Below are 23,748 nucleotides of genomic sequence, written 5' to 3'. Positions count from 1 at the left end.
TGACATTAAACTCAATAACATCCTCCATATGTGCAATGTACAGGATTCACTGCAGTAAACCTGAGTTCATTTCCTTTCCACTGCCTCTCCTTTGACCCATTTACAGTAATGTCTTTAAAGGGACAAGCCAGTTTAGCAGATGGGCATAACAGGCTTAAAATTATATATGAGCCATCATATTACTATTGCCCAGAAAAACAAGTTGTGCATCAACTTAATTCCATCTTTAAATTCCAAATGAAAGGTTACCTATTAACCTACCATCTGTACACTCTTTTCCAATTCTTGTGGGATGGCAAATGTTGATGAGGGTGCTTGAGTCAGAGGCCATGCTCCAGCCTAAAATAATTCAAAACATAATGTTTTTACATCAAAAAAAAGCATTAATATACAAGTCACAGACAACATCCAAAGACGTACGGGTAGGTTAATCTGGGTTTTAAAAAAAAAGGGCAGCGCGGACTCGTTGGGCCAGAAGGGCCTGTTACCACGCTGTAAATAAAATAAAAAAAAACTCACATTGTAACAGATTTGCAAATGCTAAAAATTGTCCTTTTCTAATTAAATCTCTCTCTTTGATGCTCAACAAAACAAAGAAGACCAGAAATCCATAGTATAATCCCTTATTTATAATGAAATAAATGAATTAATCATCTACAGTGAGAAAATCTTGAAAACACATAATTGTATGCTTTAATTCATAAATATACATGTGGATATATTTTAAAATGTATTAATTGGTTTCCCCACTGAAAAAAAGTGACAGCAAGGGCTTTACAAGTGGCCATGGTTTAATTCAGGAAGGAAGTTGGAAATGTCTAATGTACAGGATTAAGTTTACCCTGCAGTCCAACCTACCTGAAGAACATAGATCTGAAAGCTGATTCCAAGATCTATTACAGTGTCCTGTTGTCTTAAAAAAGTGGCTGTAAATTTGTTGTTGAGGTCAGCACTGACATTCATATCGGTGTACATCCTATGAAGTTTGCTGGTAAACTCATATCCACAGGCTTGCTGCATAGAAGGAGTAGAGGCCTTTGTTATAGCAGAAACAAATGTTTTTATGTCAAAGTAATATGCTACCATAACCAGGAGAACAGTTTTCCTGTGACTTCTGTCAAGACATTTAAATTCATCCCAATTCTTTTTAAATGCTTGAGATGTTCATTATATTACCACACACAATACTCCTTCTGGTAATAACCCAAAATAATGGCAAGTTAGTGTAACGCTATTACAGCGCCAGCGACCCAGGTTCAATTCCGGCCACTGTCTGCAAGGAGTTTGTACGTTCTCCCCGTGTCTGCATGGGTTTCCTCTAGGTGCTCCGGTGTCCCCCCCACATTCCAAAGACGTACGGGTTAGGAAGTTGTGGGCATGCTATGTTAGCGCTGGAAGTGTGGCAACACTTGCCGGCTGCCCCCAGAACACCCTACGCAAAAGATGCATTTCTTCGTGTGTTTCGACGTACATGTGACTAATGAAGAAATCTTACCTTTTCATGGTTACACTTATTTTCTGGGAAAAATTTAACTTTATAAAGCATTCTTTTTTGAAAACCAATTAACTTTTAAACAATCTTTAAATTATACAAGTCATTTATAGTTTTCGAAAAAACGTATACATATTTTCTGAATATCCAACTGATAAATTTAAAAGAAATATTTTTCAGAAACATATACAATTTAATTTTTGATCACATTAATAGTTTGAACTGGTTAACAAATGATTCATAGTTATGCACTAATTCATGTATTTTTCTGAGCTCACATGAATTCAAAGGTTTACACCATTTCAAAATAAATAGCACCATTGTTAGTTAATAATTAGAGATCCTTTGTGTTTACAGTACCAGGTTTGAAAAGACATTAGTTATGCAGAGCTGTAAAAGCAACTAAATTTTACTGAGCAAAAAGCAAACTGCTGGAGGAACACAGAGGGTCAGGTAGCATCTGTGGAGGCAGAAGGATGGTTGATGTCCACATCCAGTACATCATTGTTCAGCATTTCTGCCAGCTGCAATGGGATCCCATCACCAATCACGTTCCCCTCCCTGCCTCTTTCTGCTATTCACAGGGACCACAACTCCCTGGTTCACTCATCCCTCCCCATCCTCAGCACTTTCCCCTGCAACCGTGGGAGGTGCGACATTTACCCTGCACTTCCTCCCTCACCACCATCCAGGGACCAAAACAGCCCTTCCAGGTCAGGCAAAGATTCTTATGTACCTCCTCCAACCCGATCTCTTACCCAAGATCCACAAACAGGACTGTCGCGGTAGGCCCATTGTTTCTTCCTGCTCTTACCCCAGTAAACGTATCACTTCTTATCTCGACTCTGTCCTGTCTCCTCTTGTCCAGTCCCTTCTCACTTACATCCAGGACACCTTGTGTGCTCTCCATCATTTTGACAACTTCCAATTCCCTGGCCCCCACTCTCTCATCTTCACAATGAACATCCATCCCCCATCAGCAAGATCTTCGGGGACTTTGCTTCTTTCTGGAACAAGGATCCAACCAGTTCCGCTCCACTATCAACCTCCTCTGCTTGGCAGAACTTGTTCTTACTCTGAGCAACTTCTCTTTTGAATCCTCCCACTTTCTTCAAATCAAAGCTGTCGCCATGGGTACTTACATGGGCTTGATCTATGCTTGTCTTTTCATTGGCTATGTGGAACAGTTCTTGTTCCAAACTTACTCTGGCACCACTCCCCAACTCTTCCTTCACTTCATCAACAACTGCATTGGTGCTGCCTTCTGCACTCATGCAGAACTTGTCAGTTTTATCACCTTTGCTGCTAACTTCCACCCGCCCTCAGATTTACTTGGACTAGTTCTGACACCTCTCTTCCTTTTCTGGATTCCTCTCATCTTCATCTCAGGAAAGGAGCTATCTACTGACATTCACTACACCTCCTCCCACTCGTTTTTTCATAAGAACACCATCCCTTTCTCTCAGTTTCTCCATCTCCACTGCATCTGTTCTCAAGATGAAGCTCTCTGTTCCAGGACATCTGAAGTGCCCTTTCCCCCTACTGTGGTTGACAAAGCCCTCACTCGCATTTCCTCCATTTCCCATACTTCTGCTGTCACCCACCTCCCTGCAAGAGAGATAGAGTCTCCTTGGTCGTCACCTTTCACTCCACCAGCACATCATCTTCGTCATTTCTGCCAGATGCAACGATATCCCACCACCAGTCACATCTGCACCTCCCCACCCTATTTTGCTCTCCACAGGGACCATTCTCTCCCTGGTTCACTCATCCCTCCCCACCCACCCCTTTCCCCTGCAACCATCTGAGGTGCAACAATTGTCCCTTCACTTCCTCTCTCGCCACCATCCAGGAACCTAAAGAGCCCTTCCAGGTAAGGTAAAGATTCACATGCACCTCCTCCAACCCGACCCACTGAGTTCCTCCAGCAGTTTGCTTTTTGCTCAGATTATAGCATCTCCCGTTCTTGAGGCTCTATATTTTAATGAGTAATTTTAATACCAATACACAGACTGATATGTTACAAACCTTGAGTTTATTAATCATTGCTTCCTCTGAATCCATAGACATCGAAAGACCATGTATCAATCGCTTCGCCAACATTCTAGCATAGAACTGAGGTTGGAGAAAAAATAAATTGAGTACAAATGTGGGAAATTGCGAGAAAGAAACTACATTAAATTGTTTTTAAGACCAACTACATTTTTATGCCGATCAGAAGCTCCTGACATGAATCACGACTTATGAGTTATTTAGTACCAAGGCAAATTTCTGCACACAGTACCTTGACTCGTGAAATATGAAAAACTCAAGTTTTCAAATGCTGCCAAGATATGCCAGAATCAAAAATAACCAGCACTTACCTTCTGAAAGACATCTTTATCATCAATGTACTTGAAAACAGTGATGAAGCTGGTCAGTTTGTCTTCAACTTCATTTTCAGTCATTCCCTTCGCAGACTTCTTTAATAGGTTGTCACAGTACTTAGCTAGCTGTGAAGAAAATTGTATTCAGAAACCCACTATGTTTTCAAACAGTAAATAATAATCCAATTCACTATTTTTTTTATCCTGATGTTAATTCGCTCAATCCTCATTATTTTGTTATTCAACCTAATTAGAAGGGAAGTAAACATAGAACATAGAACAGTGCAGCACAGGAACAGGACCTTTGGCTCACAATGTCTGTGCGAACACAGTGCTAAATGAAACTAGATCTCTTCTGCCTGCACATGATCCATAGCTCTCAATTTCCTGCATATTCACGTGCCTATCGAAAAGCCCCTTAAACACCACTATCACACCTGCTCCCACCACTACCCCAACAGCCTGTGCCAGGCACCTACCACTCTGTGTCAAAAAAACTTTTCAGATTATGACTCCACTTTCTCTTGATCTGTTCTGAAAGTAGTGGTTCATTTTCTACTTCAAAATATCTCAGTGCTAATTCATTGTTATATTCATATATAAGCTCACAAGGTATACTAGACAGTGAGGGTGGAAAGGGAGCAAACATCATAGTCATTTGCAATCTCAGTTAATAGCAGATGTTCCAAGAAAGTTATATTAAGCAGGAAATCAGTCAAATTAGTTTGCTTCCTATGCAGCTTTGGTTGAGAAAAGCTAGCTAAGGATCAAACATAGGCAGTTGATTATATTTTTAAACTATGAAATCATTAGGGAATCTGAAGACAAATTAAAACATAACTGAAATGCATCATGATCTTGCAGCATCTGATAAAAGTGATGCTGCAGCATACTTGGAGGCAAGTGAAAAAAAGCATTGAAGGAATAGGTAGCGATTTGCTGACTGGCCATATACCACGGATGCTGCTTGACTTGCTGGTAATTGTTGATCAAACTTCCAGCATCTGCAATATTTTGCTTCATTTGGATAGAGAATTTTGTGAGGATATACAAGCATTCCTGTAATTGTCTGTATTGGTCCAGACCAAGATTTGGAGGTTTTTTTTTTAAAAACGTCCTCCAGAAGTTCAATCAAAGAGAGGACAGGAGAATGTAGTTTCTTATGCTTGCCATACTTACCAGTTCTGGAGCCTTGCAAGAAGACTTTGGCTCCCTATAGTTTACTACTGATGTTAGAGCCTGCAAGAAGAAAAAAAATGTCTCAAAAATATTTCTACATGTGCATAACATCATTTTCCTTATTATTTTTAAAAATCAGATTACAACTACACTGAAATCAGAACCAGCACGCAGAAGAGATCTGTGAGAATCTACAACCAAACTCAGTGAAAAAAAAGTTTTTTTTTGGTCAGGAAGGCAGATCACAAACTTTTCCATCATCTACAGGATGCTGCTGGCATTGTATTGAGTAAAGCATATTTTTTTCACATTAAGGACCAAAAGCTAATCCAGTTCATTCTCTCCGACTTTGCCAGTGGAAGCATGCCATTTGATTTTTTTGGGGCAGCTGCTTGATCATAGACGTAGGTTAAAAGAATGCCATAAGCAGGTATAGAGCAAAGTAGTTTCAGGTAAGAATCCCAGCATTTCGGGCTCCAGCAACTGCCAGTATCTCCTGCCATATTGCCAGTGGAACCATGCAACACAAAATTCAAGTTGGCAGTCTTGACACAGTTTCTGAAAATTGGTGTTGATTGGTGCCATCATGCAAGGAGGCCAATTCACAGTGGTATAGTACCATGTGCAATATGAATGTTCAGACTGAAAATGTGCTGCACTGCATAGCTTTGTATGGATGCCTTTCATTTGTTTGTGCCAATGGTTAGTAAAACTGAAAAATATTGCTCTCTGTTGATGGATCCAAAATTCAACCCATCAAGAAAAATTAAGCTGATGATAAACTCTACTAGGGAACACTAAAATGCGCAAAGCTGAATTTTTGCTGTACACTGTGCAATAGAGATGGCTGTGAGTTAATGAATATTCAAGTAACGATCACTGACACGGTAGTGTAGCGGTTAGCGTAATGCTATTACAGTGTCAGCGACCTGGGTTCAATTCCCGCCGCTGTCTGTAAAGAGTTTGTACGTTCTCCCCGTGTCTGCGTGGGTTTCCTCCAGGTGCTCCGGTTTCCTCCTACATTCCAAAGACATACGGGTTAGGAAGTTGTGGGCATGCGATGTTGGCACCGAAAGCATGGCGACACTTGTGGGCTGCCCCCCCAGAACACTACGCAAAAGATGCATTTCACTGTGCGTTTCAATGTGCATGTGACGAATAAAGACGTCTTATCTTAATGCATCAGACACATTTTGATTCTATCCCATTTCCAATAGGTTCTGTCACAGAAATGAGTTTAAAAATTTTTTAAAGTCTTTATACGAATGGATTTTGCCAAAGAACAGGACGAAAACACAGGAATCAACTGTTCGTCATCTACGACCAAGATCAAATGTAATTTATTCAAACAAGTAGGATCATTAAAAACATAAATTCAAGGGAAGCAATCTGGAATTCCACCACCAGAGGTCACTAAACTACATCCCAAGTGAGAACCTAAATTTTCCATTTATAAATTTTACATCTTGGTAGAGAGTACAAAAGTAACTATACCATAGACCTGAGCAGATAATTTCAAGTAACTACTAGTTACAGCGTTGGAACATCTCAATTCCCAAGGCAAAACAGATATTTTGAAGAGGCACTCTCTTAATTCCTGCTTCATATCTTTGCAGATTCAGGATAGCATTCTGAGCCAAAGTAGCAGGAAAGACATGCAGTAAGTCGAAGAAACTTGTTGGCATATGATTCTTGGTTCAGCGCAAAGCAGCATCGACAGATATAGTAGCTCAGTGAATGGGTTAAAATCTGGATTCCTGAGCAACTTGGTCATCTTCTTAAATCATACAGCAAAACTCTGATAATCCGCAATCTGATTTTTATGAAATCCTGTGGTTCAGCATGTGGATCATCTGGTTGTTTCCCATGGTTCCTTCACACACATGGGGGCCTGTCCCTGCACTCCTTTTGAACTCACCAGCGCCCTGTTCCTGCAATCCTTTTGAATTCAACTGGCTCCTGGGAAAATTTACTATACTATTGCATACCATCTTAAAATAAAAAGCGTCTTGGTGTATTAATAGGAATAACATCCATGAGCCTGGAAAATCTGCCAGTCTGGCACCAAAGTCCTTAATGTGCTAGACTATCGGAGTTTTACTGTAATTGCAGCTATCACTAAAAAATGAACCAGGAGCTGAAAGGGGAAATAGCCAGTATAAAGAAGTGAGAGGGGTCAGATCTGGTCCAGATGAAGGGTCTCGACCCAAAACGTTGACTGTCCATTGCCCTTCGCAAGTGCTGCCTGACCTGCTGAGTTCCTCCAGTAGTTTCTTTTATGCATCAACTGAGGTTGACAAAGAAACATAGTATGATATTAAGGTAGATGCGTGGTCATGGAGATCAGTTTGACCGATCATTTTTTAAAAGGTAGAGAAGCCAAGTGATCTTAGGTGGAAATTCTAGGGTTTAGGGTCCTGGAAATTAAATCCACAACTGGAGCAATTAAAACTGAGGACGTGCACATGGCCCAGATTTAGGCAAGTGCAGATACCTCAGAAAATGCAGGTAGGAAGGTGTGAGCAATGTGAAAACAAGAATATAACCAAGGCTTTGCTCGATCAGGTCAACGAGAACAGAGTCAACAGATGCACAGGACCTGGTACAAAAGGTCAATTGTACAAAAGCAGCCATTCATTGGACAGGTGAGATGGCAGGGTTTTGGATCAACTCAAGTTTATGGTGGGTGGAAAATAATGAAAGAATCTCAACAAGTGCATTGGAGTAATCATATCCTGATATAAGGAAAGTTTGAAAGGGGGTTTCAGCTAGCAAATGAGCTTAGGTATACTTGAATCGTGCTTGACATAGATTTTTCTGTGAGGATATTTCCCATCACCCCAGCCCCCACCCCCATCTCCCAGTTTTTTTCTCTTCCTGCACCTACTCCATCTGCCCATCACCCTCACACTCCTCCCACTGTCCCCATCAGCCCACCTTGCATCCCTTATTCAGTTCCTCTTCGCCTTCCTGTCTCATCAGAAGCCATAATCTGCAGCCCTTAGGTGACTCCACCTATCACCTCCCAGCCTCTATCACAATCTACGCCCTTCCCTCCCCCATCTGACTCCATCTGCCACTCAACCCCCCTCACCTGGATCCACCTATCACTTGCCAGCTCAAGCCCTACCCCTCTCCCTCACCTCTTTAGACTGACCTTTACCCCTCTACTCTTTCAGTCCAGATGAAGGGCCTCAACCCAAAATGCTGAATGGTCATTTTCCTCTGCAGATGCTGCCTGACCTACTGAGTTTTCCAACAGCTTGTTTTTTGCTCTACATTCCAGCATCTGCAGTCTCTCCCATTTCTCATGATGGTGAGTTTAGAATTCATAGGAATTAACTCCTCAAGATAAGGAGTTGGCTTCTTTAGATTTAGATAAGGAGATATATCTTTCCATTGGGGATTGTGAATCTTTGGAATGCTCCAATCTAGAGAACCATGGATGCTGAATCATTAAGTGCATTCAAGACCAAGATGGATAGATTTTTCAACTGCAGAGAAATTGAAGTTTATGGGGATAACGCAAGTCAACAGAAACGCGGTCAATGATCTGTCCAATCTTATTGAATGGAGGAACAGGCTCCAACTTCTGTTTTATGTGTTCCAGTGTTAAACTGCTAGAGATAGGCAGTTTTAGTAATTGTATCGATACGTAGTTAGAATTTTACCCTGCCTGAGATACAGCAAGGTCGCTAACATTCTAATTCAACCTTATTCCCAGAAGGGTCAGAATTGGAGGTTGAGGACCTGAAGTTACAGTAGGGATCTGGGACAACAGCTTGAGCCTTCTCACATTTGGTTGGGGGGAACCTCTATTCATCCAGCACTAAATTTCAACCAAACAGTTTGACAATTTAAAGACAATGGAAGGAGGTGGCGGTGCGATAGAGAAGGGTGTTGTCAGCGTACATGGGGAACCTGATGTTCTTCTGAATGTCACCACAAAGTGGCAGCATATACATGAGAAATAAGCATGGGCAAGGGTGGGTTCTTTCGGGATTCGCAAGCTGATGGCTGAAACAAAACCTGATTTCATGGATGTTAAATCAGACATATTGGTTACATTAAAGCTACAAGGTACAATCCTCACACAAATTCTTGGCTATTTTAAGCAACTTACTTTATCAAGTGCACTCATAAAATGCTGATCACCATTAAGGACTGAGCTGATAAGTTGAAGAAATTTACTGTGAACTTCAAGAACAGATTCCACAAACTGCGTAGGCATCTGTTTTAAAAAAAACAGAAATATTACCATCAGGGAGAAAAGCACATGAAAATATTAACATTTGAGGGTTTGACATCGAATAAACTGTACCTCAGCACTGCAGACCAAGCAAGAAAAAATCATGCAAACTACTAACCACGAAGCTATTGATACACCAAGCATTGATACATTTAATATTTTCAATTCTCTCGCCCCATGGTACTTGCCTGTGTGTAAAAGATTAAAGAGATCTCATTTCTGCTCTTCTTCCATGTTCTCACTCTTTCTTTGTCAGTTTGCTTTCATTGTCTCCCTCTTCCCCATCACTTTCCTGGATTATTCTCTCACATATAATTTCTGTATGCGTTTGTCTCAGTCTTACTCATTTTTGCTCTCTCCACTTTCACACAGATAGTCTCCAGACAGTGCTCCCATCCCCAATCCCTACACAAGCTGCTCCCTACCCCTTCATCATCTCAGATATATCTGCATAATGTTGCCAAAACAGACAACGCACAAATTTGAGATCTGATGCAACAAATAAAACAATCTATTAAGTGCCTGTTTTTATTCCCTTTCTGAAGGAAACATATTCAGAGACATTCCAGATAATAAAATGTCTGAGCCACCATCATCACTTTTTCTCTTTAGGTCTATTTTCTGGAATCAAATTTTCTTTTGCAAATATGTTTTTAATAAAATGTGAAGAATATCTATTATTCCATCTGACCATGACTCGTAATGATAAAAACTTTCACAACTAAATTTCTTTCTCCATTTGTTAATCCAAATCACCCACACAACTTTAAGTAACATGCTGTGTGGTGTCATAACAGAAGGATTGTTGGGGAGGGGGGCATTGGTTGATATATACTGTCATTGGCTAGTCAGTGAGCAAAGACTTAAAGGACATTCAACAGCAAACATTTCAGACAGCAGAGCTGGAAATGTGGCTCCGTCATCTACAATTGACTCAATTACTGATGGTATTGCATTGGAGCTCCTTCATGGAAAATGTAGTAACATGGATAATAAAATGGAAATGCAAACTATATTATAAGATAATTAATGAGATGCAATGTCCATACTCAATTGTTTATACAATACAACTCAAGGAGACTTTTTAATTCAGAGTGTCAAAGTAGGTACTGTAATTCAATATGCTCCAGCTGGGAGAGCAGTGGCCTGCCTGAGGGCTCCAGACAACCAAGTGTGCAAGTACACAATTGGAGTGTGATGTCCAGTGCTGGCTGCCACACTTTAGAAAGATGCAAAGTCAGATATAGGGCGCAGAAGCGATTTATTAAAATGATTTCAGGGTTGAGAGACTTGAGTTATGTGGATCGACTGGAGAAGTTGGGGTTATTCTTGGAACAGAGGAGGTTGTGAGGAGATCTGACAGAGGCATTTTAAGTCCTAACAGGTTAAACAGAGTAGATATACAAACTGTTTCCATTCATGCAAGGATCAAGAACCAGGGGACACAGAGTGAAGGCGAATGGTAAAGAAATCCAAACAGTTCAAACTGCTCATTGGACAAAACTTTAATCCCATGTATTCTTTTAGCTGTCTCTATTGCAAGTATATCCTGACTTCAATGGGGAGGCTAAACAACATGCAGTTAATAAACTGAATAGATATTTACGGCTAGGCTGCATGAAGAACAATGAGATCTGTTGAAGGGCCACTATCAAGGCTCACAGCTGTTGCTGGGGGACTTCCAGATTCCATTGTAGCTCTCCAGGTTATTCCCTGAAAGTCCGCCTGACTTCTACGAAAATTTTCACCCATAAGTAAATACACATTTATAAAAACTTCCATTAACTAAGATATTGTGAAAACACATGACTCCCAAAGGACAGCTGGCTGTTTTTTTTTGATAATTGAGACACCCATTTTGCCTAAAGCAAAATTTTGCAACCACCTGGAGAGATGTGTGACTTGCTTTGATCAAGGGATGATTGTGGGCAAAGACATAGCGCCATTTCAAAAATAAAACTCCCATTGGAATTTTACATCATGAATGGGAGGTGGTTTAAAATGTACCTCAAGACTGCCCTCAAGTGTCAATGAGTGTTCAAGCTCCAGTCCTTGAATGAGTTTGGATGTAGAACCTTTGGTGATAATTAAATGATTTTACGATGTGTTATTCCAAATTACTTTAGATCCTCTCTCTTTAGGACACTGAAACCTTATCAAAGGTCCTCATATTTAAAAGAAGTAAAATTTGGAACGATTGTGGCTGCTTCGTTTTTTGACTGATTAATCAAGAGCCACTGAAAAACATCAAAGTGAACATGGCACCAGGATATAGTTATACAGTATTATTTTTCAAGCAGAGTTCTTTTCCCCCCTATTGGACAGTAACTTGTTTATGGAAAAGAAGCAATTCCACCAAAGGAAAAGAAATCATCTCACTCATAACTACTGTAATCATATGCATAAGCTGTATTGTCACACAACATTCTGAATGAGACTGAAAATTGTATATTACTTATCATTCACAGCACTGTTTCTATACAGTGAACAGATTATGCACAATATGTTTTCATAATGAAGAACATGGAATCTTGGAGAAATACTCACATTTTCCTGAGAGAGGTTACTGATGGATCTAAGGCCCTCATCATGAATATGATTCTGAAGCTCTTGGATCATGTGAGGTAAACCATTTGAAACTGCACGAAGCAAAGTATAGATATTTGCCATATCTGCAATAGTTAAGGGTGAAAAGGTTGAGATGGGGGGGGGGGGGGTGAGGAGGAATAAAGAGAATAAATACATTGTTACTGGTAAATACAAGAGAAAAGGTCTTCTAAGAAGAGTAGCAAAGAGGGCCAGTTTACTGTAGAGTCCGAACATTGACAAGTGAGTGGTCCCATCATGGTTACCTTACTGGTAATCGAGAGGACAGAATTAATAACCCAAAGCATGCAAGCTCAAATTCTTCCAGGCAATTTGAGGATAAAAAATAGGATTTTTAAAAAATGACACAAAACTCCAACTGGATCATTAGCATCCTTCAGTGTGGAAGCCTGCCAGCATTACACAGTGTCTTTGTGGCAAACTGGCCTCTGAAGTGGCCTCACCAGCCACCTGTACAGCATTTTTTCAATGAGAAATGGATAGTAAATGCCAGCCTTGTCAAACAAAAAGCAAAACTGCAGAGGCTGAAAATCTGAAATAAGAAACCAATGAGCTCTGGTAGTTGGTCTAGCTCCTGCAGGAGTGAGGGCAACAGAACTTTGAAATGTACTGTGCTGTACTGTTCTGTAAAGTTATGTGGTGCCAGATGAATAAAATGGATCCTGTTCAGCTTTTTGCTGGATAAAATTCTGGTTCAACTGCAGCCCAATATCAGGTAGGCGAACAGAGTTGCTGAATTTAAAAAGATTGAAAGGTAATAACATCAATATATATTCAGAAATAAGCCCATGCATGAGGATGAAGTTTTAGAGAATAATTTCAGGTAAGAGGGCCAAGATTACAAATTTGGAGAATCTTGAAATTAATGTGTAGGGATCTGATTGGAGTAATTCCTGGTGATATAATAATAGAGGGTAGGGTTAAGGGTGGAATAAAATGAGAGGAGAATGAAGCTTGCATCAAAGAAATAATGCGTCACTGTCACAATTACTTGTACAATCATTTAGGACTTTGAGCAGAAAGAAATGGATTTCACAAGGCACATGTGGACCTGGGAACTAACAGGTGGGGAAAGAACAAAATCCCCAATCCCTTCCCATTTTGTACAGACCAATGACAAAATGATTTGGCAGTCAAATAGCTATAAGCTGATGATGTTACTCACCTTCTCGCCTTTCTTGCTTAATGATATTCTGGCATTCCCCATGTAGAAACTGCAGATGGTCCGCTACCATTCGTTGCTGGCATTCATGAATCACTTTGGCATATGAGCTAGGATGCAAGTACTTTCGGCATCGAACTTCTTCATCTTTCAATCTTGCTAAAACCTGCAGTAACATTAGTGCACTGAACATTCTAATCTTTGAGTTGAAGGTCCAAATGATATTATTAAAAGCTGTTCAAAATAATCATGACTTTATTACATACCTTTTCCATGTACTGTGAACAGTTTGACTCTTGAAGTAAATTTGAAGCTTCTTGTTTGTAATACTCTCCTGTTTCCAGTAGAAATGGACCTTCGAAGAGATCCTGATAAAACTGATATTGGAAGGACAATTACTAAGAGAATTGCTGAGGTAACAGAATGATAGTTTTCCATTTAAAAATGTGAAACAAATGAGGCCATACAATTGTTCTATTTTGACAACTGTTACACATTTTTAAAAACAGATGCATAGAAATACAGGAAACGCCGCACTTGAACTCAACATTTTATCACGTAACAAATAACCAATATATTGGCCTGTGATTACTTGTGTTTTGCTGGCAGTTCCACATGGCAAGTACCTGCAAGTTTCAGGATTCCTAGAGAAACAAAAATGTGATCAACTTGCTGGCCTAGCTCCACTGCCAAATGCATGGCTGTGATGTGCTGCTGAACTCTCAATGCAACCAGATAGTACAGCAGCAGCTTTCTTAGATTATGTGCTGGAGATGATGCTCTTAGACCACCTGCAAGCCCAAATATTTGAATGAGGATTGTCGGGCTGCAGGAATGATGTGGAAGAACAAGCTATGTTTTGTTTGATGTGTTGGATCATTAAGCAGTGTGTTTACATTTTTTTGTTTGATATTTTAAATTGTTTCTTTAAACATTTAATTTGCTTTTTACAAGTTTCTGATTGTCATAGGCATTGAGAAACCTTTACAGCTTTGACAGATGGCAAAGCTGGAGATGAGCCTCTGTCATGTACGCCAGGGATTGCCCTGGCCAAATTATGACTCAATGTTGACTCAGCTCTTGAACTATTGGCCTTCCAGATTTAGAGGTCAGTCAGTTGGTAAGTAGGTTCTAGGTGAATGTGGGTGGCAAGTGCAGGCAGTGGGATATTACTTCACATATACACCAGTTAAATAACTGATTATATTTATGTTAAAGTGATTATTTCAGGGAAAAAAAAGGAAATTTGCCCAGCATATAGGCAAGGGACGATATTTTAATCAATTATTGCACAATCCCTAGGGGCAATTAACAGCCAGAGCAATTGATCTTATTGGAGGTCTTGACATGACACACAATACACATACAAGGTCATTCTTCAGAGTTCTATTTCAATTAATTTAAAAACACAAACCTTTAGAAGCATGAATGGAAAACTCAGAATGAAATGTAGATGAATTGTTCAGATTAAAGTCAGTATTAAAAAATAGCATAACAAAAGTTAAAGTCAAAGAGTAGGAGGATGTAGAAAAAAATGGCTCTAGTTTGAGCAGAAGATCACTTGGCTGCAGAATGCATTTTTTTTATAAGTTTTTATCACCCATAATTAACACCACATATCACAACTACAACTGACACTGAATTAACATAGATACATCAGCTTCATGGTTGAAAATTTGAAGGGGTGGCCTGGAAATAGGAGAGATCGAAGGCTGCATTTAGCTGCTACTCCAATGGTTTCCCATCAACATTAATGCTTTGTGGATCAAAGTACTGCAAACTATCTCACAGCCAAGACAATCTTCCAATTTCTGCAGACAGATAAAATTATGTATGCACTCCAAATTGTAGTAAGGCATGGAGTACCAAGGAAGAAACGAGCTTGAGTCCCAATGTGGCAGCTGGAGGAATTTAAGTTAATTAAATAAATCTCGATAAAAAATATCACCAATGGTGACCTTGAAACCACTGGATTGTCAGTAAACAATCTCTAGCTCCAAATGTCCTTCAGAGAAGAATCTGCCAGCTCAATCTAACCAACATGTGATCACAAACCCGCAGCAACATGATTGACTCTTAATTGCTCCCTGAAATGACAGCTGAATAACAATTGGAGATGGCCTTGTCAGTGACATCCATATTACATGAAAAAATACAAAAAAAAGTTTCGTCAACTTTAGTGTATATAAAATTGTCCTCTCACATCAGTTTCTTTTCCTTTACTGAAAACTATGTACTTTTCTGGCACACCGATTACCCAGAAGATCCAAAACATTGTTTCCTAAAATTAGTATCAACATTTTGGAATTTGCTTACCTTAAGGGGAAACTTTTTCTTGTACTGTTCAACATGAACAAAGGAGTTGATAACCCCATGGATTACTTTTTGATTTAGATTTTCTCCACAACGATCACTGTTACAAAAGGTTGAAAGTAAAATGTAGCAAACATCTTTTCAAAATATTTTGGATTCAATCCTCTACTTAAGCACAATAGTAGTTAATCTTTAATGATAAGAACAAATTCAATGATGTGCACTTATCAAGAAATAATCACTGTATCATACAGAGCTCTACCTCATGCTCACCTCTCTCACCTCCACCCTTATCCTTCAGCAGGCAACCTTGACTGATACTTCACTGAGATTAAAAAGTACATGTGTAAATCACATTCTTTTGGATAAAACATTAAGCAAAGGATTAATCTGTATATTAAGGTGTACATTAAAAATCATTTATAAAAGTAAATGAGATGAGATTTCTGATATTTCTTCCTCCATTAACGCCATTACTTTACAGAATGATTACAGCACAGGAGGTGGCTGACTGACACATTGAGTCCATTTTGGCTCCATTTAAAAGCAGACCAGTTTATCCCATTCCCCTGTCAACAAATTATGTCCCTTCATCTCCTTATCTAGCCCCCTTTAGAACAGTAGAATTGAACCTGCCTCCACTGCTAATTTATTTGTGCATTCCAGACCGTAACAATCTGCTGTGTGAACATGACACTTTTGTTTTTTTTAGCAACTACTTTCATCTCTGTCCCAAGTCTTGATCTTTCCACCAATGGGAAAGCTTCACTCTATCGATTTCGTCTGTACCTTTCATGATTTTAAATAACTCTTTCAGATTCCCCTCTCAATATTCTTCCAATGAAGCACAATGTAAGCTTCAGGAACTGCACCTCACCTTATGTCTGGGCACTTTGCAGCCTTTGGGATTCAATATCAAATTTAACAATTTCAGTTAACTCGTTTTCTCTGCATCAGAACTGGAGAGTTCTGCTCTAATTTATCCAGCCAAAATATTTACTCGGTTTTTCTCTCCCCTGACTCTGCCTGATCTGTTGGATATTTCCTTCAGCTCTGACCTGCAAATCCTGCACCTGTGTTTGTTTTCTCTCTCTTTCTGCAAACTGCTCTCATGAATCTATCAACTGATGGCTTCATCAACAGTTTATCACCAGGGTAATCCTCAACCCACTCTCTCAGAGATATTCCTCAGGACCTACCCATGCATCCCTCACCTCCTCTGAAACTTAACCAACTTGTTTTAGTCATAGAGTCTCACTTTCCCAGTTGTGATGAAGGGTCTTTAACCTGAAATGTTAACTTGCTTTCTCTTTCCTAACTTGCTGTTTCCAGCATTTTGTGTTTTTATTTACTATTTCCAGCATCTGCAGTTCTTTTGATTTTCATTCTGCTCTTAATATGCCAGTAGATAAACACCCTGTTCCAAGTTTATTTACTGTTCTCCTCATGCTTCAGCTCACAGTCAAATTTTAGAGTCATAGAGCACAGAAACAAGACCTTCAGTCCAATTGGTCAATGCCAACCAAGATGCCCATCTGATCTCATCCCATTTGCCAGTGCTTAACCTATTTTCCTCTAAGCCTTCTCTATCCACATACCTATCCAAGTGCCGTTTAACTGTTGTTAATGTACCTGGTTCAACCACTTCTTCTGGCACTCATTCCACACAGTGACCACCCTCTGGGTGGAAAAAGTTGTCCCTCAGGTTCCTATTAAATCTATCCCCTCTCACCCTAAACCTATGCCCTTAAGTTCTTGATTCCCCAACCCTGGGAAAAAGACTGAGTGCATTCACCCTGTCTGTGCCCCTCGTGATTTTATATACTTCAAAAATATCACCCCTCATTCTCCTGCACTCCAATGAATAAAGTCTCAGCCTGCTCAACCTCCCTCCATAACTCAGTCCTTTGAGTCCCGGCAAACATACCTGTAAATCTCAGTCTACATGTGTCATCTTAAGAAAAAGGACAAATTATTAATTTTCTTTTTATGCTCAAAATGATTTTCTGTGTTAATTTACCAAAAAGAAATTGCATCTCTTCGTAATTTATTTTATGCAAAGTGCTTCAAGATGTTTGAAAATGACATAAGGGAATGAAATAAAAATATAAATCATTGACAAGTTACTCCAATGAGCCTTTTCTGAAACATTCCCACTCACAGGAAGATGTGTCTGCAGATCTTTTTCATTTTAAACTTCAGAGAAGTTTGTGCCCCACCCCTCCAGCCACAAGATTCTATTTCAATCCAGTTCATCTTTCAGTTTCTAGATGAATTGGGCACTGGCTCATACTGGTTTCATTTCAGCAAATAAATTTCAAATAGTCATTTGAAAACTGAGTTCAGAGATGCACAGCACCAACCAAAAGCATAAATTATTCAATAATTCAACATATCCCTCTTCCCAATCAAATCCTTCTATGATTCCAGGACATTCTGGAACATAGGAATAACTCCAGAATACTCTCCACCATGATAAAATGCATGACAATGTGCATAAGGCATATTTTCATTTTCATTTCTGATAACATTAAAACTATTCAAATGGAATCAGTAGCTCCAAGCCTTGTTCCACATCCACTGAAACCCAGATCATTCCAGGAATCAAAGCATTTTTATAGCACAGGAGATGAGCATTTGGCCATCTTCACTTGGGTAACTTACAACCCAATGGTATGATCTAATTTCAAGTAACCCCCACCCCCAGTGTTCTCCTCCCATACACACAGTCACCTGACATCTAAGTTTTCTTCTCACTTTATTCACCTCTCCCTTCCCCCACCCCCAACTGGTTCCATTTGCTCATCACCCCCTCCCCATCTGGTTCCACCCATTACCAACTAGCCTCTGTCCACCCCACCACTCATTTAGTTCCATCTGCCTGTTATCCCCTTCCCCAATTGGTTTCACCTGTCACCTACCAGTCTCTAACCCACCACCAAACCACTCTCACCCTAACAGTGTGCATAAATTTCATCATTGTACCCTTCACATCAGAGTAAACTTCCACATATATGGAACAGAGCCAAGCTCCATGCCTCCTGCGCAACCCTTGACTTCTGTTGGACTCAATGTCAACATCAAGGTGTAGATCAGATAGAACTTCCTCCAACTCAGCAATGACAAGCTCCATACTTCAGTTCTTAAATCTCATCTCCTTCTTGATTGCTCACTCAATCCAATCCTGACTGTGTCCAATTTCTGTCTTGAGCTTCAAATTCCCTATTCTAACCATGATCATCTTACTTCCCTGAGCATGCATCAACAGTTTTCAAACCAAATCTTATCCAGCATTCTTCTTGCCAGCCTGAACCATTGTCAAGTCTATTCAAACTTCTGCTGCCCAACCTTGTCCTGCATTAAATCCCCATCAGCCATCATAGTCACTGAGCATCAATGGCTCCCAACCTCAAAAGAATTATCAAAATCACAATGCTCCAGTGCATTTCATTCCAGTAATGTTCTACCACTTATCTCCAAACTCATTCCACCCTCCTCTTCAAATCATTAGTGAGAGAATTTTTAAGTAGCTTGTCTAGTCTGGAATAATCTGAATTTCTTCTGCCTGGCAACTAGTAGTCCATCTCTCATGGCCCTCTCAAAACATTCAACTTGTCGCTCTCCTAGCTCACCGACTTCTACTGCTCCGTTTTTCTGCCACAAAAGAGTTTGGAACATTTATGACTAAAAAAATTAAATAAAAATTAAAGCGGAAGACAGGTTGCTGATTCTTGGTACAGCAATAAAACCATCATATAGTTTTATGTGCATTTGAGCTTCCTTTCCTCAGTAAACATGAATGAAAGTGATAACACACTTTCCATGACAGCTGCATGCTTACACTCCAATTTGGAGACTGAAGGACATCACATTGGACTTGAGGGAGTATTTAACTGTCATCAGTGTCATCTTGCAGATGATATTTTAGACCAGGACCCAATTTACCATCTCAGGCAGTTACAAAAGATCTTCAGGAACTCGAATGGGGAAAACACCAGTTCTCTCACTGTACTGCTCAACATGTACCTCTCAGCCAACATCATTGAAACAGATTATCTGAATGTTTCCTTATTGCTGTTTTCAGGGGTTTAGCCTGTATAATGTAACTGGCACATATCCCTGCATGGAACAATTACTACTTTTTCCATCACTAAAGTTCCTCATGAGCTGCCTGGCACTCTGGACATCCTGAGGTCAAGACAGATTTTATCAGTTGGTGAGTGAGCTTTAGTTTTAATCCTCGGGCACTTCTTTCTGTACTAATGTGAAACATTACACCAACCAGACAATTTTATTTCTGAGCATGCAGCACTAAAAATAAGACTGACACTGTCCCAACAAAATCTCATAATATCCTTGCATCTCATAGAATAAGGCAATCTTTGTTACACTTGACTGTCAAGCTTTCAGGCAGTGGTAGGTAATTATCAGAACATAATTCTGAGGTACAGGATTAACCTATGCTGGAAAGGCAGGGATTAACCAAAGATATTCAGCATAGCTTTGTCAGGAGGAGATCCTGACTGACCAATTTAAATGAATCTTTCAACCAGGTAACAAAGTGTATTGATTGGAGCAGTGTTGTTGATGTAGTCTCCATGGACTTCAGTAAGGCCTTTGACAAGGTACCATGTGGTAAACAGGTCCAAAAAGTTAGAGCCCATAAAATTGGTATTGGTTTTGGTTTATTATTGTCACTTGTACCGAGGTACAGTGAAAAACTTGTAATTTAATCTACCAATTTGCCCTGGACAAGTTGGCTAGGCAATGAAGTGGTGGATGGAACCTATTTAAGGTACACAAAATTATGAGGGCCATCAAAAGGAAAGATAGCAAGAAACTTCCCAACAGAAAGGGGGCTTAAAATAATAGCATAGCTTTAAGTTAAGTGATTAGCTGCTTAGAGTAGATCTGAGAGAATATTTTCCACTGAGAAGTTGGATGGAATCTAGGGCATACTTCCTGAAGGAGTGGTGGAAGCTGTGACTTTCACAACATTCTAATAGTATACAGATGAACACTTGAATCACCAAGGCATATAAGGCAATGGGCCAATTGCTGAAAATTGGGTTTAATAATGATGGGTACTCAATGATTGGCATGGATATAGTTTCTATACTGTATGACTCAATGCTTATTGTCCTTCAATTTTCCATTCTTCCACTGAAGCTGTAATATGAATTCATCATTAAATAGTTGATATTATCAATCTATTCAATGTAAAATTTATTTTACAGCTTAAGCACCAATATACCAAGAGTATGGCCTCATCATCATGTTACAACAACCCTGAATCATAGAATTGCGTTTGAAAATAAAAAGCAAATAAAATTAAACTTATATTACAAAGAAGAACCATTCATTTCAGCAGATCACTCAAATTCAAGACAATAGTTTCATGTGAACAAAAACTCACTTTTTTATTTCACGAAGAAGCATTCGGATGAGGATGGTCTGCAATGGCTCAATCATCAGCTTCTTCCACATGTCAAGAGCTAGCTGGAAATTTACAAATATTGGGGAAAAAGCTGAAATATATCCTGTGCCCAAACATGCAGTAAACGAGCAAACAAAAAGCAAGGAAGTAGAGGAAGCAGGAGCTATCACACTCAAAGACAAAAATTAACATGTCACAGAACAAATTGATCCTTGAGAAAAACATTTCCCTTTTTTTTAAAGTTTCATTATGTGATCAACTTTCTGAAAACACAGATCCCTTAAGCATGTAAGTTCTCATTGGGTTGCTTGGAAGATAATACAAATTTAAGTACTGAGAAGCATGTGACATACAGAAATAGGCGAAAACCGGAATCCGTTTCGTTCATCCTGCTGGAAGTAATTTGATCCACAAAGTGTGCATCATCTACCTACCCACAATGAAACCTTGGTTTGAATTAAATTCATTAAATGGCTTTATCAACGTAAGCACCTGTGGCATGAGTGCCAATCAGGGATATTATTGCGATCTCCTTGTCTGAGCTGGACCAATTTTGCCACCCAAGTCCTACAACTAAGTCTGATGATGGGGTTAGCCAAACAGGATGTGTGTGGGGGCATAGACTATCAGAGGGGATGGGTGAGACTTGCATCATGAACCGCTTGTCAGGCTGCTCAAGACCCAGAAATATAACTTATAGCATGCTTCTCACAAGCACAGGTCTAATGTAAATAAATTCAGCAAAATGGTTTTAAAATAAGCAACAAACACCAGTTCCCTATTTCAAGGCATGAATCAATTTAGTAATAATGCAAATGGGTCTGGGCAAATTCATGGTTTTTCAGTGTCTATTCATGTTAGCTGTGATTGGTTTAGATCCATAAAATGAGTACTGCAATGTTAAATCTAGAGCCCAAGAACTTGGCAAGTTTGTGGTAGGAAGGAATGTGATGTTTAAGTTAATAAATATCTCAGCTAACAATGCCTCATTCACCATCAATTGTTAAAACAATCTTCAAAGCCAATTATCATTCTGTTTTCAATAGATTTTCAATCTTTTACTCAAAGGCTATTCATAAACAAGTCATGACATCAATAGACAAATAAATTTAAAAGACTATAGATGGCAGAGTCAATAATGTGTTGGGACTGTAGTATATGGGAGTTTGCGGACAGCAATTCTGTCCTAAATTTTTGCAACAACAGGAAACTTTTCCATCTTAAATTACTCTGACTCAGAATCAATGGGTTGCAGTGCATGTTCGAGACACTCCAAATCACAAGGGAGAGGAATTTCTATACAGTTTTATCCAGAACACAATCAGATATCACGTGACTGTCAAAGGGCGAAGTGACTCGAAAAAGAAGGTCCTGCATATCCGGGTCCCATCCAAGAGGTTATGCTAAAACAAAAGAAAGACTGGGAGAGAACCAAGATACCATTGTTCAAAAGGATGCCCAAGAAGAATTAGGATGGAGTGAGTGGTAGGTGGATGTGGTGCATGACAAGGAACAGAACAGCAGTGGCAGTGCAAGGGGATTGTACAATTCGAGAGATAATGCCCTCCACAGCCATGAGTTGGAATCAAGAAAGTTGTGCTTCTGGATGAGGGATATCTCAAGGCACTTGGAAATTATTTTGGAATTGTTGAGTTAATGCTAAATCCAGCTATCAAGCTTGATGCAAGCACAGATGACAGAAGAAGAAACATGGTTCAGAAGTCAGAACCTAAATTAAAATGTAGGAGCTGAAGTAGTATAAACTTGGAATTATTAACTGAACCTCAGACTGACTAGGTGCTGTTATTAAAATATTAGAAAAGTAATAAATTGGTACAAGACTTAAGAGTTCCTTTTCCTAGAACAAGAGTGCCGTTGAAGCTGTATTAATAGGATGGGCTCCAAGCTGAACGAAAGTGGGATCTCTGTACTAATGGAAAGAGTAAACAGAGAGCTAGCAATGGCATTAAACTCTCAAAATAAAAAGATAGAGGAAGCGTGAGTGCTTCAACAAATGAAACAAACTCAAATATAAAGTAAGGAAGGAGAGGAAGGAACACAAATAATTGGGAACATAAACTGTCTGGGAATAAATGGAGTTAAAGACTATGAGTATAAAAGGACAGTTAAAATAAATTTAAGATTCCCATTAAAAAGTACTGCGTGCAAACAGTAGCCATAATAAGAGGATAGCAAGATGCTAAGATGTAATAAAGAACAAGATGCAGTAGAGCGTCGACAAAAACATCAAAACTAAACATACGTGTCACAGTATGCGACATAATTGGCAGAGACCAGTAAAATGGAAGGTTCAGTTGTTGTTCTTCATAATAATAGCATAATGACATTAAGAAAAAGTATGACAATAGTACTTCCAGCTTTTTCTATCTTTATTCCAGAAAAAATATATTGTAGGAAAAACACTATCACCCAAACCACTTGTGAGACACCAATGATGAATCAACAAGGGAAAAACCATACTCTGCTCCCTCGCTCAACACCTTGAATGCATTCCCAACAACTAGAATGCTAATGGAGCCAGTGATAAAAGGGGTCATTATATTAAAGACAGAGAAATATGTTGCTGACAGTGCTGACACAAACATCCTGATCTCCCCACTGCTGCACCCAGTACCTGACACAATTTTCAGATCTCCCTTCTATCGCGCCAGGTAGCTAGCAGGAACTCCTGCCTTTCCCGCTGCTGTGGTGGGAACTTAGGTGCTGGGAACACAGTGTGAACTTCTACCCAGCCCCATTACTGTGCACAGCTGAGTGTTTCTTTGGCTGCACTGTTCGCCCCAGATCAGAGATTTCTGTGTGGTAACAAGCTCAGTAGTGAACGAGAAGCATTGAGCTTTAAACTCTGCAGAAGAATCTGGGTTAGGGAGAGTGAGGGAAACAGCAGCATCCATCACATTCAACAGGTGGCGATGCTGGAGA

The 23,748-nt window shown here is 39.6% G+C and overlaps 1 protein-coding gene across 6 annotated transcripts in view; it reads right to left on the bottom strand.

Moving 5' to 3' along the window:
• The window catches only part of cul2 (cullin 2), a 51,029-nt gene that overhangs the window by 14,116 nt on the left and 13,165 nt on the right, over positions 1 to 23,748 (bottom strand). For all 6 annotated transcript variants that reach the window (XM_052015800.1, XM_052015795.1, XM_052015794.1 and 3 more), the window contains exons 6-16: positions 20,785 to 20,867; positions 15,372 to 15,468; positions 13,322 to 13,432; positions 13,059 to 13,221; positions 11,834 to 11,958; positions 9,161 to 9,268; positions 5,038 to 5,097; positions 3,856 to 3,984; positions 3,521 to 3,607; positions 859 to 1,014; positions 262 to 339 (exon numbers count right to left, since the gene is read on the bottom strand). In XM_052015800.1, the coding sequence (XP_051871760.1) occupies positions 262 to 339; positions 859 to 1,014; positions 3,521 to 3,607; positions 3,856 to 3,984; positions 5,038 to 5,097; positions 9,161 to 9,268; positions 11,834 to 11,958; positions 13,059 to 13,221; positions 13,322 to 13,432; positions 15,372 to 15,468; positions 20,785 to 20,867 (1,197 nt within the window). The remainder of the gene's footprint in view (positions 1 to 261; positions 340 to 858; positions 1,015 to 3,520; positions 3,608 to 3,855; positions 3,985 to 5,037; positions 5,098 to 9,160; positions 9,269 to 11,833; positions 11,959 to 13,058; positions 13,222 to 13,321; positions 13,433 to 15,371; positions 15,469 to 20,784; positions 20,868 to 23,748) is intronic.

The sequence above is a fragment of the Pristis pectinata genome, chromosome 5 (assembly GCF_009764475.1).
Source record: "Pristis pectinata isolate sPriPec2 chromosome 5, sPriPec2.1.pri, whole genome shotgun sequence".
Taxonomy (NCBI): Eukaryota; Metazoa; Chordata; class Chondrichthyes; order Rhinopristiformes; family Pristidae; genus Pristis; species Pristis pectinata.
This window is presented reverse-complemented; position numbering and strand designations above follow the sequence as displayed.